Source organism: Haliotis cracherodii, unplaced genomic scaffold, assembly GCF_022045235.1.
Source record: "Haliotis cracherodii isolate W230 unplaced genomic scaffold, xgHalCrac1.p SCAF_5, whole genome shotgun sequence".
Classification (NCBI taxonomy): Eukaryota; Metazoa; Mollusca; class Gastropoda; order Lepetellida; family Haliotidae; genus Haliotis; species Haliotis cracherodii.
In genome coordinates this window covers 46,660,278-46,680,103 of record NW_027266308.1, presented here as the reverse complement: position 1 = coordinate 46,680,103, position 19,826 = coordinate 46,660,278, and the positions used below count along the sequence as shown (strand labels likewise).

At 41.1% G+C, this 19,826-nt stretch overlaps 1 protein-coding gene across 1 annotated transcript in view; it reads right to left on the bottom strand.

Annotated features, from left to right (window-relative positions):
* Positions 1 to 1,772: 1,772 nt before the first annotated feature.
* Positions 1,773 to 19,826, bottom strand: part of LOC139442473 (kinetochore-associated protein 1-like) — a 65,827-nt gene continuing 47,773 nt past the window's right edge. Inside the window, exons 46-62 of the mRNA XM_071223281.1 lie at positions 19,235 to 19,325; positions 18,949 to 19,007; positions 17,651 to 17,879; positions 16,784 to 16,863; positions 15,078 to 15,282; positions 14,419 to 14,537; positions 13,947 to 14,023; positions 12,866 to 12,935; positions 12,580 to 12,695; positions 11,889 to 12,024; positions 11,199 to 11,294; positions 8,462 to 8,573; positions 8,087 to 8,150; positions 6,959 to 7,163; positions 5,487 to 5,629; positions 3,067 to 3,175; positions 1,773 to 2,043 (exon numbers count right to left, since the gene is read on the bottom strand). Coding sequence (XP_071079382.1) covers positions 2,008 to 2,043; positions 3,067 to 3,175; positions 5,487 to 5,629; positions 6,959 to 7,163; positions 8,087 to 8,150; positions 8,462 to 8,573; positions 11,199 to 11,294; positions 11,889 to 12,024; positions 12,580 to 12,695; positions 12,866 to 12,935; positions 13,947 to 14,023; positions 14,419 to 14,537; positions 15,078 to 15,282; positions 16,784 to 16,863; positions 17,651 to 17,879; positions 18,949 to 19,007; positions 19,235 to 19,325 — 1,947 coding nt within the window. The 3' untranslated portion in view covers positions 1,773 to 2,007. The remainder of the gene's footprint in view (positions 2,044 to 3,066; positions 3,176 to 5,486; positions 5,630 to 6,958; positions 7,164 to 8,086; positions 8,151 to 8,461; positions 8,574 to 11,198; positions 11,295 to 11,888; positions 12,025 to 12,579; positions 12,696 to 12,865; positions 12,936 to 13,946; positions 14,024 to 14,418; positions 14,538 to 15,077; positions 15,283 to 16,783; positions 16,864 to 17,650; positions 17,880 to 18,948; positions 19,008 to 19,234; positions 19,326 to 19,826) is intronic.

Sequence of the window (19,826 nt, the reverse complement as noted above, 5' to 3'; positions counted from 1 at the left end):
AAAATGAGAAGGAATGGGTGCACAGTCAGAAAGAAATGCGAACATCAGTGACTTATAGTGTAACCATAGAGTTCTAGATAATGTTTGTCATTGAACAATATATCACGTGACTAACCATGGGTCTAGGTAGTCCTGTGGGTACCCTGGTCCTACTCAGTACACACCCCAACCCAGGTACTCGAGTTACCTGTCCCAGCCCTAATACAGATGTTGAAATTTATTGGATCAGTGATACTTGAAATGTTTATTCTTGCCATAAAGTTGTCTGTCGTTATGAAAATAAGGAAGAAATCACAAATAATCAGGGATTCAGAGTGAAAAATATTCCTAGTCATTTTGTTACCTTTGTTATTGATGTTAGTATCCATGACATTTGTTCTCCTCGATATACCTCAATGACTGCTTGAAGTGACTTGTGATCAGGATGAAGACTTTTCTCATGGTCTTCATCACCTTCACAAGAGGAAGTTAACAGAGATTCCATTTAATACACCACATCATAGTGCTATTGTTATCTAAATGCACACTGGTAAGTTATTAGATTGAACATCTAATCAAGCTGTTTTTAAAGATGGGTAGCGTAGTCCTATACTTGGCCATGCCCCCAACCCAGCATTGGGGTGAGGTTGATAAGGTGTGAAAGTTATGATACAGTCTTGAATGTTTCCCAGTAGAAGGGAAGAAAGGAAGAAAGCAACTTCAAAGATGTTAGCAACCATGGCGTTATAGTTTAGTCAAGAAAAGATTACTTTTCTGAAAAATAAGTACTAACATACAATTCAAAGAACTAACAATAATACCAGTCTTCACTTGACAATAAAATTTAAGAATGGTCCTGAGATAATTTGTTGACACTGCATGCTTTATACGATGTATAAACTTGTATACAAAGATGAGGAACACTTTAACGTTCAATTTATTCAATTTGCCACGCTGAGAGGATTAATGTTGTATCATAAGTTTTGTTAAAAACTAACAATGGAGTAAACAGTCAACAGTTTCCCTCTGTACTTACAGATAGACTTAGAGGATGTTTTGAAGATTTTGAATTTCTTGCAGATTGTATGCACCCCAAGAGTATGTTGTCTTTGACCAAGAACAAAATCTTGACACTTGGAAAGCGCATAGCTCCTGTTTTCATGATATTGTAGCAGGGTGTGGAGCCATATCACAGATGACATCCTTACCTTGCCAGCCTGGTTAACTAGTGTGAGTGAGTTGGGTTTAACACCGCTTTTAAAAGTATTACAGTTATATCATGGCGTGTCAGCTTAATGTGGGAGGAAAGCCCCAAGTGACGCAGGTCTCAGACGTTTACCACTTCGGTAAAACCCACGAGCACGGGTATGGTGCTGACAAACCTAGAAACATAATCAGGTCGAACCGGGATTCGAACCCACAATCATAGGTTTCTGGCGTGCCCAAGGGCCGCAACTCTGCACAGCGCATCGCGGCGCCTTAGACGGCTGGGCCACCCGTGCCCCCCTGGTTAACTAACCTCTTTGGTCACATGGACCTGAAACGTGTGACCTCAGATCAGAAGGTCATTGGTTCGAATCCGATAATGGGACTCAGAAATTTTATGACTGCTACATTGGCACCCAACAGCAGGTTGTGGAGTCATTCATCACAGGCCTGGGAATTTAATGGCTGCGACAATTTCAAAACATGCTTGTCTGATCTCAGATAGATACACATAAGTAAATCAAGACTGGATCCAGTTGATACTGTGATACAATTAACAAGAAAACATAAAGAATTTGTACATTTTTATTGACATATACAGCATAGACTCAACAAATTATAGCTGGGTCCAGTATTAAACTGTTATCCTACTGTGATACAATAAACAAGGTAAAAGTCATGTGTTGTGCTGTTTTTTTATTTACATATAGGTGTATAACAAGTTCATACTGCACATGATTTTATGATTCATCCTTTACACACATAGTTTTCTATGTTATACGATATTAACCCATCCTCCTATGTACAATGCACTGGAGTCCCTCAGCTTGTCTGTATGTTCATTACTTTCAAGTAAGCCTGGAAAAGAAAATTATTTGATTCAAAATATGTAACAATTTGTTCAGGTTATTGTGGTTAAGATTAATCACATTAAAATCAGATTTTAGTTCTTGCAACTGCTAAACAAAGATCTGAGGACATCCCATTACAGGTCACATCAGAACGACATTTCGCGAACTACCAATGAAATTACAAATAAGTCAACATTAGCTAATCGGAAAGCAGCTTTCTCAAGCTAAATGACACTAGATTCAAACTGGCGATTTCCATTCCACTCTACACTTTAGAAATATTTTGACAAAGTTCTCAATTCATAATTTAAAAACAGAACAAAACACATTCTGCAATGTGTAATAGATGGCCGAGATTGCATGAAAGTACTTCCCATGGGCTATGCAGTGCCCGTTCAAATGTTTATCCCATTGAAGTGTGAGATTTCTCAGAATCAGTGGTACAGCCTGCAACTGTCATTTAGAATACCCTATGTTAACCTTGTCGAGGGTGCATGATCAGACAACACCTTCAGACTGTCACTTTCTTGATCTGGTAAGCGACACTCTGATTAATCGGATGAGAGGCTGTTCTGACGTTCCCATAATGGGATGTGCTCAGAAATTTGTTTAGGGGTAGCGAGAACTAAGATCTGATGTTAATGAGGGTAGAGTGAGTGACAGATGGAGTCAGCAATATTACAGCTATGTCCTGGAAGTCTGAAATATAAAGTCTGGACCAAGAAAACTGACTACAAGGATCAACAATCCAGACTGTCTGGGTACGATGAAACACACACAATCAAGTCACACATCATATCCCTTGATCCTGAATAGTCGGGTCTTATAAGTGAGTGAGTGAGTGAGTTTGGTTTTACGCCGCTTTATCAATATTCCAGCAATATCACAGCGGGGTACACCAGAAATGGGCTTCACACATTGTATCGATGTCGGGAATCAAACCCAGGTCCCCACAAGGACAGTGACAACACCGATAAACTGCTGATGTTTACGTCTACCCATTCACGATACTAACTGGTGATGCAACTACCTGCAGAAGGTCGTCCTCTCTGTATGTCCTCATGTAGTCCTCAACTCGGTCCTCCATCTCACTGTCCTCTGCCAGGTACATCTGCACCAACTGACCTGCCTCTTTCAGCCTGAAGAGAATATGAATATAATGTGCACCATTGTGAAACGGTTTTCAAAACCAGGAGATCCCTTGGATTTTTCATTGCATGTGAAAATGTTTCTTGGTTAGGTATCTGATAAAACTACCTAGACCTACAATGTCTCACAGTGTCACAGACTGATTATAATGGGATGACTTTCACCACATCATCAAAAGCTGCCAATCAATCAACAATGACCACATGGGCCAACACAACCAAGTGAAAAAATACTCTGGATTTATTAAGTCAAGACTTGTATAACAAATGTTGTATTTGGGATAACACTTTCTTAGTAAAGTACAGATTCAAGTAACCCACTACTAGCGATCTAAGCCACTCAGCCACCGAGGCTTCCACAAAATGAAAGGCCTCCAACTGGTAGTCTAGATCACATACTTTGTGTACCCCTCTGACAAGTGTAACTTGGTACAGCTCCCCTGGCCAAAAGCTATACTAAGTTTCACTTAGAAAGTGTGATCCCAAATATAACATTCGTTACATTTGACCACTTTCTAAATGGTATTGTGTGTTAAAGACTTGTAGCACCTCTAAAATACTCCATAATTCCATATAAATTTTTTGACACTATCTCAAGACTTGAATCACTGAGGGCAGATCAAGTTGCCCAAGAAACTAGAGGCCATGATATATAATTGTCAAAGACATCTTTCATCTTCCTCATCATTGTATTATACATCTCTTAACCTTAGAACTTTTTCGTGGGGAATATTTATTCGACAAGCCGCTGACTATTGAGAAATCAATAACCTTTCCATCAATCAGTGATTGATTAGCAGAATAAAGCTGATAAGTCTACAAGCCTGGAAAACTTCAAGACGTTCCAAACAAAAATCAATAATTCTCTCAGATGGAACTGGCATGTTTTGGCCAGTATTTATTTGAGGCTGACACCACAACGCTATAAACGTAATGCATTTCATTTCTATTCGACACGCAATGTTTGGGAGTTGCGACAATCTCCATATCTCCCATACTGTGGGATAGATGTGTCAAAATGCTGATACATGAGTGTTGATGTTGCTGCAGCAAGTCAGCGTCAGGTCCGCTGTGCTACCTCTTGAATGTCATTTCAGTTGACAGGTTGCGTAATGTGATCAGGAGTATTTATATACCATAATACATGTTGCATGTCGGCAGGACACGGGCTATAGAACACCTGCTTGTAGTCTAGGCATTTCTGTATAGAAACATGGGTTGAGTGTTATGGTTTTATGTTGGAGTCAGCAATAGTTATACTATATGACAGCAGTTCATAAATAATATATCTGGAAAAGCTTACTAGTGAATGAATGTTAGAAGCCAGTACTACCTGCTGTTCCCCAGAGCAAAGATCAGCATGATGTAATTTATGAATATTCCTGTGTGATGATGTAATGTATGAATATTCCTGTGTGATGATGTAATGTATGAATATTCCTGTGTGATGATGTAATGTATGAATATATTCCTGTGTGATGATGTAATGTATGAATATTCCTGTGTGATGATGTAATGTATGAATATTCCTGTGAGTTGATGGAATGTATGAATATATTCCTGTGTGATGATGTAATGTATGAATATTCCTGTGTGATGATGTAATGTATGAATATATTCCTGTGTGATGATGTAATGTATGAATATTCCTGTGTGATGATGTAATGTATGAATATTCCTGTGAGTTGATGGAATGTATGAATATATTCCTGTGAGTTGATGGAATGTATGAATATATTCCCGTGTGATGATGTAATATATGAATATATTCCCGTGTGATGATGTAATATATGAATATATTCCTGTGTGATGATGTAATATGTGAATATATTCCTGTGTGATGATGTAATGTATGAATATATTCCTGTGTGATGATGTAATGTATGAATATATTCCTGTGTGATGATGTAATATATGAATATATTCCTGTGTGATGATGTAATGTATGAATATATTCCCGTGTGATGATGTAATGTATGAATATATTCCTGTGTGATGATGTAATATGTGAATATATTCCTGTGTGATGATGTAATGTATGAATATATTCCTGTGTGATGATGTAATATATGAATATATTCCTGTGTGATGATGTAATGTATGAATATATTCCTGAGTTGATGGAATGTATGAATATATTCCTGTGAGTTGATGGAATATATGAATATATTCCTGTGTGATGATGTAATATATGAATATATTCCGGTGTGATGATGCAATATATGAATATATTCCTGTGTGATGATGTAATGTATGAATATATTCCCCTATGTGAAAATGTAATGTTTGAAGCCAGCCTTACCTGCTGTTCTCCAGGGCAAAGACCAGCATGCCGTCTATATTCCCCTGTGCTATGATGTATTGTATGAAGCCAGGCAGCTGGTGCTTACTGACACTGGCATACTCTTTGTCAAGCTCAATCTCCTCATACACAAACTCCTCCATCTGGAAAACAGAACTCCTGAATAGACATCGATACATTGCACACATTCTTTAAGTTATTATACATGTTTTGCTTGCAACTTCAACACCATAAATCAACATCTCATTATAAATCAAAGAAGTCAGCCACTTCTGTCTCCAGGTGGACTGACTACAATTGAGCCGGGCCTGACTAGTCAGCTCCTACAACAAGCATGAGGTGCTGGAGATCCCCAGGCCTCACTAGTCAGTACATACAACAAGCATGGAGTGATGGAGATCACTGGGCCTCAATTGTCAGCTCATACAACAAGCATGGAGTGATGGAGGTCACTGGGCCTCATTAATCAGATCATACAACAAGCATGGAGTGCTGGAGATCCCTGGGCCTCACTAGTCAGCTCATACAACAAGCATGGGGTGCTGGAGATCCCCAGGCCTCACTAGTCAGCTCATACATCAAGCATGGAGTGATGGAGGTCACTTGGCCTCACTAGTCAGATCATACAACAAGCATGAGGTGCTGGAGATCCCCAGGCCTCACTAGTCAGCTCATACATCAAGCATGGAGTGCTGGAGATCCCTGGGCCTCACTAGTCAGCTCATACAACAAGCATGGGGTGCTGGAGATCCCCAGGCCTCACTAGTCAGCTCATACATCAAGCATGGGGTGCTGGAGGTCACTTGGCCTCACTAGTCAGCTCATACATCAAGCATGGAGTGCTGGAGATCCCTGGGCCTCACTAGTCAGCTCATACAACAAGCATGGGGTGCTGGAGATCCCCAGGCCTCACTAGTCAGCTCATACATCAAGCATGGAGTGATGGAGGTCACTTGGCCTCATTAATCAGATCATACAACAAGCATGAGGTGCTGGAGATCCCCGGGCTTCACTAGTCAGTTCATACAACAAGCATGGAGTGTTGGAGATCACTGGGCCTCAATTGTCAGCTCATACAACAAACATGGGGAGCTGGAGATCACCAGGCCTCATTAGTCAGCTCATACAACAAACATGGGGAGCTGGAGATCACCAGGCCTCATTAATCAGATCATACAACAAGCATGAAGAGCTGGAGATCCCCCGGCTTCATTCGTCAGCTCATACAACAAGCATGAGGAGCTGGAGATCCCCGGGCCTCATTAGTCAGCTCATACAACAAACATGGGGAGCTGGAGATCCCTGGGCCTCACTAGTCAGCTCATTCAGCAAGCATGGAGAGCTGGAGATCACTTGGCCTTAATAGTCAGCACAGACAGCAAGCATGGGGAGTTGGAGATCCCCATGGCTCAATAGTCAGCTCATACAACAAGCATCAGGTGCTCCATTACATAGTTTCTACGTAAACCTACCTGTTTCACTGAGAAGCTGTTGAGTCCGAGTCGTCCCAGATGTGCAATGTCCTCCAGATGGTGAGGTCCATCCAGGATGTCCTTGACCTTCTGTTGGGGTGAGGTGGGTGACATCAGCAGACAGCCGGCTGCACACACTGGCAGCTCAAGGTTCTGGAACTGGTTACTCAACGACACAAGGTCAAGGCTGGTCACAACTGGACATCTGGATGGTCAGAACAAACATCAGTTACTTGGAGTGAGGTTTCACACAACTGTTAGCAAAATTCTGGCAATATTGTGACTAGGAACACCAGCAAGGGGCTTCATGAATGGTACCCATGTGGGGAATCGAACCCAAGATTTTGGTGTTGCAAGCCAATGCTTTAACCACTTAAAACTACCCCATCACCCTGGGGTTACCTGTTACCTGATGGTAGTCTTTGGTCAGGGGAACATTCTCAATACTGGTTCGGTGAAGCTGGGCTATGAACATATCATGATAGCCTGGAGGGGTTGGTTGGTTGGTTGGTTTCTTGTTTAACGCCGCACTCAGCAATATTCCAGCTATATGACGGCGATCTGTAAATAATCGAGTCTGGACCAGACAATCCAGTGATAAATATCATGAACTTGGATCGATGCAATTGGGATCAATGACATGTATCAACCAAGTCAGCGAGCCTGACCACCCGATCTCGTTAGTCGCCTTTTACGACAAGCATAGTCGTCTTTTACGGCAAGTATGGATTGCTGAAGACCTATTCTACCCCGGAATCTTCATGGGTCAGCCTGAAGGGGGAACAGTCTTTCACACAATGACAGGGTACACAGTTGAATCAATACATCACACTCGTCCAGTTTCTACTGATCTTATGCAGTAAGATAGACTACAACTTTACCTTTCATTGTAGAGTTTACAGACTGTCTCCTTGACCAGGGAAAGAGCAACAATTCTTTTTACTGAATCAGTCGGAAACCAAAAATGAGGTTACTGAACTGATGTAGGGAAGCCACCATTACAAATACAATATACATATATCATATAAAAGCTGCATAAGCCACGTTGGGTGGTCATATTGACATGTCCTGATGAATCTGAACAAGTCATCTTGTAATATTTTTTTAAGGTTTGAAAAGTGCGGATACCTGGACAGAAGGTTGAAGTAGTAGAGGACGTCCTTGGTCTGGTCATCACTGAGGGGAGAGCACACTGGAACATCCAACAACATCATCATCTGAGAGCCTAAATACACACTTCCTGGTAACACATTACAGCCAAACCATACACTACCCTGATACCACATGTTGAGAACAGGCCAGAATCTGCGAGCAAATCACAGAGACTTAGATCATCATGTAAAGTTCAAGCTTCATAAGACTTCTTTGGCAGATGTAAAAGTTCTAAGATCCTCATTGATAAAAGAAAATAAGTAGCAAAGCTTGAGATGAGACCAACAAAATGCAGATCATTTAAACAATTGGTGATATTTTAGTGTAGGGCACCATGGTTGTGACACTTACTGTTATTGAGTGGCATGGAGAGCACAGACTGCCACACTTTGACAAAGATGGGCACACACCAGACCTCTGCTACACCACACAGATGAAGGAGCACCTGCTCCAGCTCACATCTCTACAACATACAGACACACATCAGTCATAGTTACATATAGATGAAGGAGCACCTGCTCCAGCTCACATCTCTACAACATACAGACACACATCAGTCATAGTTACATATAGATGAAGGAGCACCTGTTCCAGCTCACATCTACACAACATACAGACACACATCAGTCATAGTTACATATAGATGAAGGAGCACCTGCTCCACCTCACATCTACACAACATACAGACACACATCAGTCAGTTACATATAGATGAAGGAGCACCTGCTCCACCTCACATCTACACAACATACAGACACACATCAGTCATAGTTACATATAGATGAAGGAGCACCTGTCCCAGCTCACATCTCTACAACATACAGACACACATCAGTCATAGTTACAGATGAAGGAGCACCTGCTCCACCTCACATCTACACAACATACAGACACACATCAGTCATAGTTACAGATGAAGGAGCACCTGCTCCAGCTCACATCTACACAACATACAGACACACATCAGTCATAGTTACATATAGATGAAGGAGCACCTGCTCCACCTCACATCTACACAACATACAGACACACATCAGTCAGTTACATATAGATGAAGGAGCACCTGCTCCACCTCACATCTACACAACATACAGACACACATCAGTCATAGTTACATATAGATTAAGGAGCACCTGCTCCAGCTCACATCTACACAACATACAGACACACATCAGTCATAGTTACACATAGATGAAGGAGCACCTGCTCCAGCTCGCATCTACATAACATACAGACACATATCAGTCATAGTTACATATAGATGAAGGAGCACCTGCTCCAGCTCACATCTACACAACATACAGACACACATCAGTCATAGTTACATATAGATGAAGGAGCACCTGCTCCAGCTCGCATCTACACAACATACAGACACACATCAGTCATAGTTACATATAGATGAAGGAGCACCTGCTCCAGCTCACATCTACACAACATACAGACACACATCAGTCATAGTTACATATAGATGAAGGAGCACCTGCTCCACCTCACATCTACACAACATACAGACACACATCAGTCATAGTTACATATAGATGAAGGAGCACCTGCTCCAGCTCGCATCTACACAACATACAGACACACATCAGTCATAGTTACATATAGATGAAGGAGCACCTGCTCCACCTCACATCTACACAACATACAGACACACATCAGTCATAGTTACATATAGATGAAGGAGCGCCTGCTCCAGCTCACATCTACACAACATACAGACACACATCAGTCATAGTTACATATAGATGAAGGAGCACCTGCTCCAGCTCGCATCTACACAATATACAGACACACATCAGTCATAGTTACATATAGATGAAGGAGCACCTGCTCCACCTCACATCTACACAACATACAGACACACATCAGTCAGTTACATATAGATGAAGGAGCACCTGCTCCAGCTCACATCTACACAACATACAGACACACATCAGTCATAGTTACAGATGAAGGAGCGCCTGCTCCAGCTCACATCTACACAACATACAGACACACATCAGTCATAGTTACATATAGATGAAGGAGCACCTGCTCCACCTCACATCTACACAACATACAGACACACATCAGTCATAGTTACAGATGAAGGAGCACCTGCTCCACCTCACATCTACACAACATACAGACACACATCAGTCATAGTTACAGATGAAGGAGCACCTGCTCCAGCTCACATCTACACAACATACAGACACACATCAGTCATAGTTACATATAGATGAAGGAGCACCTGCTCCACCTCACATCTACACAACATACAGACACACATCAGTCATAGTTACACACAGATGAAGGAGCACCTGCTCCAGCTCACATCTACACAACATACAGACACACATCAGTCAGTTACATATAGATGAAGGAGCACCTGCTCCAGCTCACATCTCTACAACATACAGACACACTGACATATCAGTCTTTGTTACAACAATACACAATACCCTCCATTCTGTATCAACACATTCACACTTCCATTGTGATCATGGCTCCATTTGTACACACAAATACACCATCAAATATTTTGGCCTAATTTGTTCATTTAATTACACCACTAAATATTCAAATATACATACCAGTGTTTCAATATTCAAATCAACACAGCATTGTTTCAGTATTACTTACTGAAAATGTACAGACTATGTTTTGTTGTAAGAGGTAATTGTAATACCGTATTTGACGTAATAAGCGCCCAGGGCACTCTCAAAATTAGAAATAGTGGGCTCTTATTAGAATATTATTTTGGTGGGAAAAAAAAACAGAGTTGAAAGATCATAAATTTCGTGGTTTATGCTGACTGCCTAAAATGTTAATATACGACAGATATAATTTTCAAAATTTAATTGCCAATAATTAAGGGTGCATATAACACACGAGTGTGTATTATACACAAATAAATAAGTCTTGTGTACATTGATCAATTGGACGGGGTGCTAATTGGGATATTAGCTAATATCGCTGTGGGCGCTTATATGAGCAGGGCACTTATTACGTCAAATATGGTATATTACTTAACAGTATAGCTAAACCTTTTCAAGACATTTTATCTAATCTACAGGCTCTATGAGATCTATCTGCTCACCATGCTCTGCCCCAGCATCTGTGTTAGGATGTTGTTCCAAAGCTGTGTGTCGTACACTTTGTAGTCCTGACACAGAGCAGCCACCAGCCGTACACCCTGCACAGAGACACAATATACACTCTAAGGCCAACACAGATGTGTGTCGTACACCTTGTCCTGACACAGTGCCGCCACCTGCAGTACACCCTGCGCAGAGGACGCAATATACACTCTAAGGCCAACAGCACAGAGACACAATATACAGTCTAAGGCCAACAGCACAGAGACACAATATACACTCTAAGGCCAACACAGATGTGTGTCGTACACCTTGTCCTGACACAGTGCCGCCACCTGCAGTACACCCTGCACAGAGACACAATATACTCTCTAAGGCCAACAGCACAGAGACACAATATACACTCAAAGGCCAACACAGATGTGTGCCATACAACTTGTCCTCCATTATGAAGCAGACATGGAAGACCCTGCTAGAGACAGCCCACCACTTGACTCCCATTCTCCATCAGTAACCATGGTAATCAGTGAAAGTAGACGTGGTATATCGAAATGTCACTATGATATACTCAGTGATGAATTTGATAGTAGCCATTTGTCCTTTAGCATGGCCTTTGTCATGTGATCAGTGAATGGAGTGGAAGCTCCAGTGTTAGGTGCATGTGCCCAGTGTGTACTGCCGCTATTGCGTACCGTCTTCTGGTGGTTGTGGTTCCTCCATACCCCCATGATGAGACCCTCCTTGTTGCACTCCCGGAACGTCTTCACCGAGTGCTGGATATGCAGCTTCTCAAGCTCAACCAGGTACAGCAGCACATGCATCAGCTCACTGAAACAACCAATCACAGTGCAGGATCATAAACATGTGACATATCCACCAATCATTAACAACCGTAAAATATCAGATGGGATACAGACATAGACTTTCTATTACCAATATCAAAATAATTTGTATGACCATTGAGAACTATCACAGGTGCCAGTTATAAAATCAATATTCAATGTGGTAACAAAATCAACCTCATTACTCATTACTTGCTTTAAAATTCAAGAAGTGGAATAAAATTTAAAGTTTGAGGACAGAGATTATATTGAAGAAAATAATTATGCTTCAGACTGTTGACAAAAAAATGGAAATTGACTAAAAAAAATTACAATGTTGCAAGGTGTATTTCTTTATAAAGAATATCTGGTTTTGTAGCTGTAGCTGAAAAAATATCTAATCTCGCTATCAAAATCCCAGCTCCACCCCACCTCCTAGAATATCAAATGGTCAGTCCAAATGTCTGTCTAGACATGTTAGTACAAATTCCATTCCTCAGGCAGTACTACGAATACTAAACTGAATAGAATACTTAAAACAGAGTACTGAAGTGACCCTGACCTGAGCTCCTGAGCTGACTTGTCACATATCCGAAATACATCCTCCCTGCTGAACACCTGTAGAAGACACTGGAGTCCTCTCACTCGGCACTGGTTGGTGGTCTCACTGTCAGTTTCCTGCACAATCAATTCATAGTTTCTTTATATCAGTTTTGGTGCTGTAAAGATTATAAGAGACTAGTAACTTTCCACATCTTGTAACCGTGATGGGAAAGAGTCTGTGCTAGCTAGTTCATCATTTGGTGTCGTGAGACAAGTATGTGAGGTCGTTGAAGTGAGCTTCTCACCTGGTTGATGAAGTTGAAGACTGTGACGGCGCAGTCCTCCTTGTTGATGCCTTTCATGATGTACATCACTCTGAGAACACATCACAGAAATATGTCACACATCACTCTGAGAAAACATCACAGAAATATGTCACACATCACTCTGAGAACACATCACATATACACTCTCAAACATCACAGATAATCCATCACACATCACATATGCATTCTCATACATCACACTGTCACACATCACAAATCCATTGTCACACATCACATATTACAGCTACACCGTCACATATCACAGTTACACCGTCACACATCACATATCAGTTACACTGTCACACATCACATATCACAGTTACACCGTCACACATCACATATCACAGTTACACCGTCACACATCACATATCACAGCTACACCGTCACACATCACAGCTACACCGTCACACATCACATATCACAGCTACACCGTCACACATCACATATCACAGCTACACCGTCACACATCACATATCACAGCTACACCGTCACACATCACTATGGAACACACCCCAGAGACATGTCACATATGACAGCCACTTGTCCCACATGACACAAAGCTAGCTTGAATGCTCTGGTTGTTACTGTATGTCAGTAAGCAGTATTCCAGCCACAGTAACCAAGTCTGGTTGACAGTAGGAGCAATGATCCACTGGGCAGGATGACAAGCATTTAGCCAAGTCACCAGATCTCTCAATCACCTTTTCAGGTGTCTTGGACAAATCTTATGAGGCACAGGGGAGCAATTCTGACCCAGAATGTCCACAGGAGTAATCTCACAGTGCATGTGCGTGTGTGCATGTGTGTGCATGTGTGTTTGTTGTTTAATGCACATAATAAAATCTGGACCAGCCTGATGTTTGGTTTGTTGTTTAACGCCGCACTCAGCAATGTTCCAGCTATATGACAGCAGTCTGTAAATAATCTAGTCTGGACCAGACAATCCAGTGATCAATATCATTAGCATCGATCCACACAACCCTGTGTAACAGAAAAGGAGGTAATCCTGATTTGATGCTGTAAATAAACAGGTAGTAGGAAATGAAGAACGTGTGCCTACCGTCTGAGGCTCTCATCATCATCTTGTCTGGGTTCGTCTCCTGCAAGTTTCAGATTGTCAAAGTTGAAGGTCATTGTCTGAAACAGAGCAGCATTATCAACTGAAGCTAAATACATCTTGTGGGAATAGAATAGGGTTCTAAAAGTAGGCAATCAGTCATAGAAAGGTAATTTCTGTTATGTATTTAATAACATATCACAAAAACTGTTTGGGTCACACCCGAAACATATGTGGTAGAGTTCATGTTGTTTTTTAAGAATTGACCTTCACTTTGTGTGAGTTCATTGGAGTATGAACCTTCATAGAGTGAGGCCAAACTGTATGGACGTCAGCGCTTGCGAGGAGCTGAACCAGAAGTATCAGCTTATTTCATTTGCACTCAGCCTTCAATGGTTTCCATCTGGTTTCGTCACTCATTTGTCTCCATTAAAATACTATAGCAGAAAGACCCAGGACACTGTTAATGTCTTACATCATCAGCTTCTTGTTTAGCCTCCACAGATGGCAGCCATTTCTTGATTAGACCAAAACAGATACTTTCTAGTTCAAGGTCATTCACTTCACTGATTTCCTTCACAACAGCATTGATATCTGAAAGTAGGTCAAGCCATGCATATTTATATGGTTACTATTAAATATCTGAAATTAGTTCAATTAATGCATCATGTTCACAATAACTATAAAATATCAGAAAGTAGGCTGACCCACGCATTAGGAACAAATTATCACTGTACTATTAAAACTTTGAAAATGAAAGTCAAATCATGCAAGGTATCGAACTATGATGGCAGACAGTCTCAGGTCATCTGATCCTCAATAGTGGACTCTAACAACAAGATCCAAGTAGAGAATAGCTCTTCAGCAACCCATACCTGTCATAAGAAGCCACTCATGGGATTGGGTGATCAGGCTCGCTGACTTGGTTGATGCGTGTCATTGTATACCAATTGCGTAGATCTATGCTAATGATGTCAATCACTGGATTTGTCTGATCCAGACTTAATTATTTATAGACTGCTGTCATATAGCTGGAATACTGCTGAGTGTGGCGTTAAACAACAAACAAACAAACCACCAACATGGGATACTTTCTGCCACAGAATGGGGGGGAACTGCTGCCCTGTAGCTCACCTGGCTTTTTGACCTGGCAATCCCAGGACGCTGTGATGCTGGGATGTTCATACAGCTTGACAATCAGGTCGGCCGGCTTGCTACAGAGCTGTAGTATGTCAGGCTCTGCCAGGTCATTCATGAACAGAACACGCTCCGTGGACAGACGCTTGAACACTGCCACAAACTTCAAATAGGCTGCCTGGGCCTTATCTCTTTGTCCTTTCTACAGAAGCAGGTTTGAAAATTAAGTCAGGAAAATTTAGATGTGATGTATGAAATCAATAGCGCTGTGTATTGGCAAAATAATTGTACAAAATAATTTGTATTGTGATACGTATGCAATGTATTGGGAGCTAAATTGTTTGACAGTGATTGACACTAATGGTACATGCAGATCCTATTTTCTACACACTAAAGTTAATAGGGGTGACTATTGGTCTGGAAATCACTATTGCGATAACTATTGATATTGAAAGAAACTATTGCGATAACTATCGATAGTTTTCATTGTATCATTTTAGATGGATTTTAGAGTTGGATTGAACCTTGGAACTGAAGTTTCCTTTGAATGTGATAACCATAACAACAAATAAAAATAAATAAAAAGTTTGATATATGACAGATTTGTTTTATATTCCTAACTGAAATCGATACTATTGATCGGAAACTGATTTAACAATTGATTTAATATTACTCACTGCCATTTTTAAGTCATGCATATGGTGTGATAACAATGTGACAGAAAAATCATTTCCGCTGTTGTGTCAATCAATCTTAAAGGGAAACGTCATTTGTGAATGAATTTCTGTGTAGATTTTAGATAAATGATACAAATAATAATGCAAATTGTTATACGCCAGTATAAATTTTACCAAATATACTGGAACACTGAAAAAAATATTGCAATATGCATTGTTTGAAAAGTGTTTTGCACTATACTGATATAACTGTGCAGTCCTAGAAAATGTTTATACTCATTTGTTTATATTTAGGTTTGAATGTACTTTCTCAAAGTGTGGCGAAGAGACATTGATTAGTTAACAGTGGGATCCTTTTGGTCTCAATGATGGAAAACAAATTATATAGAGACATGCATGCATGTGTGTGTGTGTGGCTGCTTGTACTAGTCCGGATTAATGCTGATTTTATAGTGCTAGCCCACTGATATACCATGCTGCAGTTTAACATGAATACCCCACTCAGACAGAGCATACACACTCCGAGTCGACCAGTCCTTGTTTTAGCCCCACCAGGCAGGGTAACAACAAGTACCATCTTGTCACATGTTTTGGTATGACGCGGCCTTGGATTGAATCTCCGACCTTCCTCTCTCAAGGCTGACGCTCTACTACTGGACCACGGAGGCGATCATGCAAAGCAAGGCTGTGCACGTAGTACACGCTGAAGAGGTGCTTATTTGAAAAAATTGCCTTGGCAGAAAAAGAGCTCCAGCTTACGTCAGCATTACACAAAGAAAGTAGCTAGCAACGAGTGGTTGACAGAAGGGGGCTATTGCGATAGTACTGCAATAGTATTAAATCAACTTAGACAGAAATGAATAAAATATTGCTGACAATGTCAAAGTCGGACATTTTCCTAACTGTCACTACTCAAGCCAAAGGGAAGGAACTCTAATCTGGACTTGTCGTAATCCTTGCTAATCAGCACACAGCAGGTTCGGAATCCAACAGTAAAAACCTAAGCATATGGCATATTTAACTTACCTGGGTTTTTTCATCACAGGCCTGGTACCATTTCTCAGCAAACATCACACAGCCTTTGAGAGCAATTACTTTCTCCCCACCTGTGGACACAATTCAGGTAATATAATGGTAGAATTAACTGAAAAAACTCTTGTTTTGGTTATATATTACAAAACAGTCAAGCCCCACCGATACATTTCACTAATCCATAGGTAGCTCCTTGAAGAGCCAAGTAGCACAGGGCAGCTGCACATATGGGTAGCTCCTTGAAGAGCCAAGTAGCACAGGCCAGCTGCATATATGGGTAGCTCCTTGAAAAGCCAAGTAGCACAGGTCAGCTGCATATTTTGGTAGCTCCTTGAAAAGCCAAATAGCACAGGGCAGCTGCATATATGGGTAGCTCCTTGAAAAGCCAAGTGGCACAGGGCAGCTGCACATATGTAGATCTGACTCACCCATGGGTAGCTCCTTGAAGAGCCAAGTAGCTCAAGCCAGTTGCATATATAGATCTGACTCAGTCATGGGCTGGCTTTGAAGAGAGAGCCAAGTAAGTGAGTGAGTGAGTGACCTGGTTTAACGCCGCTTTTAACAGTATTCCAGGCATATCACGGCGTGTCAACTTAATGTGGGAGGAAAGACCAAAGGGATGCAGGTCTCAGACATTTACCACTTTGGTGAAACCCACAAGCACAGGTATGGTGCTGACAAACTAGAAACATAATCGGGGCGAACTGGGATTCGAACACCACATTCATAGGTTTCTGGTGTGCAGCTCCTTGAAGAGTCGAGTAGCACAAGCAAGCTGCATTTACAGATCAGACTCACCCATGGGTAGCTCCTTGAAGAGCCAAGTAGCACAGGCAAGCTGCATTTACAGATCAGACTCACCCATGGGTAGCTCCTTGAAGAGCCAAGTAGCACAGGCTAGCCCCATCTCACAGTTAGACACACTCATGAGCAGATCCCTCACTCTGTCGAGGAAAGCCACACTGTTTTGGTCAAAGCTCCAGTCACAGCTGTTTTTGTCCAGGTTTCCGGTAGCCTGCTGTCGGAGAGACTTGACGTGACGTCGGACCATGTTCTGTATTGCCATGAGTGGTATCTGATCCTCTTGTAGCTGAGGCAGAGAAGACAAGGTGAGGTGAGGTGAGGTGAGGTGAGGTGAGGTAAGGTGAGGTGAGGTGAGGTGAGGTGAGGTGAAGTGAAGTGAGGTGAAATGGGGTTAAACTTTGTGTTCAAGATTATTGCACCTTAATAGTGAACTGCATGTACCTGTGTGTTTATGTGCATGCACGTGTGTGTGAGGCTGCTAGTTCGAGTCAGGACTAGTGAAAGTTTTATAGTGCTGGACCACTGAGATACCATGGAACAGTATAACATGAATGCCCTTTTTTATGGATAATAATGTCTTTTATTTTTTTAACATTTCAGAGCTACTTCTTGCCCCTTCATCAGGTGAATACTGAGTGAGTGCATACAGTTAATATACATGATGATATGTTTACTCAAGGTAGGATTAATCTACAAAGATAACAAAATATTGACGAAGCTGATGAAATTAACAGGAGAGAAGCCACTTAATTACAATGAAGGTGTAATGATTGGGTCGTGTGTAATAACAAGGTTTGTTTGTTTATTTGTTGTTTAACACCGCACTCAGCAATATGACGGTGGTCTGTAAATAATCGAGTCTGGACCTGACAATCCTGTGATTGACATGAGCATCGATCCACGCAATTGGGATACGATGACATGCTTCAACCAAGTCAGCGAACCTGACCACCCGATCCCGTTAGTCACCTCTTACGACCAGCATAAGTCGCCTTTTACTGCAAGCATGGGTTGCTGAAGACCTATTCTACCCCGGATATTCACGAGTCCTCTCTATATGTGGAATGTACTATTATTTTAGTATTCGAAATTTGTAACTCGATACCCTGAAATGTTAGATAACTGACCTCAGCCAGATCCTGATTTTACTCAGTAAGTCAGGAAGCCTGACCTCCCGATCCCGTTAGTCGCGTCTTACGACAAGCATAGTTAACTATGGTAACACTAACAATTAGGCAATTTAAATTCTATTATATCAACGTGATATCAAAGGTATTTCAATCAATCCAGAATAGACTATTTATTATTCAAAATAATATATAATTTGAAAAATTTAAATCAAGCATACACTGTACCTTTAACACTTTTGCAATTGGAAGCCATATTGAAACAGAATCATCTTCAAGCTCAGGCGCTGAAAAAAGCATGAATGGAATATATATATATATGACACACATGGGAGAAATGGACTATGCATTTAACAGATATTTGCAGAAAAATGTTATGACAGTAGACTAGTTTAATTTTGTAGCAGTCAGTAAAAGGATCCTGCAATTGAAAGATGCTTGTTTTGTAAACGGGCAAGTTAAGTCAACACAGCAGCCTTGCAGATTTTCTTTCAAGACCGAATCCAAAACTTACTGATAATCTTCCAAGGGTCACCAAACATTAGCGGATGGAAGGGGACAAACTTCTTGCTGGCTGCTGGGAGTGTGTCCAGAACACCTGATAACTGTGGGAATATAAATAGGGGTGAAATACTGATTTACAAGTTTCTAGTTTAACAGGGAGTAAACGAGGTGAAATATTGGTTTACAAGTTACTAGTTTAACAGGGAGAAAACGAGGTGGGGGAGAAATACTGGTTTACAAGTTAATAGTTTAACAGGGAGTAAACGAGGTGAAATATTGGATTACAAGTTACTAGTTTAACAGGAAGTAAACGAGGTGGGGTTGAAATACTGGTTTACAAGTTACTAGTCTAGTGGGGAATACAGATAGGGGTGAAATACTGGTTTACAAGTTAATAGTTTAGTGGGGAGTACAGATAGGGTTGAAATACTGGTTTACAAGTTACTAGTCTAGTGGAGAATACAGATGGGGGTGAAATACTGGTTTACACGTTACTGGTCTAGTGGAGAATACAGATGGGGGTGAAATACTGGTTTACAAGTTACTGGTCTAGTAGGGAATACAGATAGGGGTGAAATACTGGTTTACAAGTTACTTGTGTT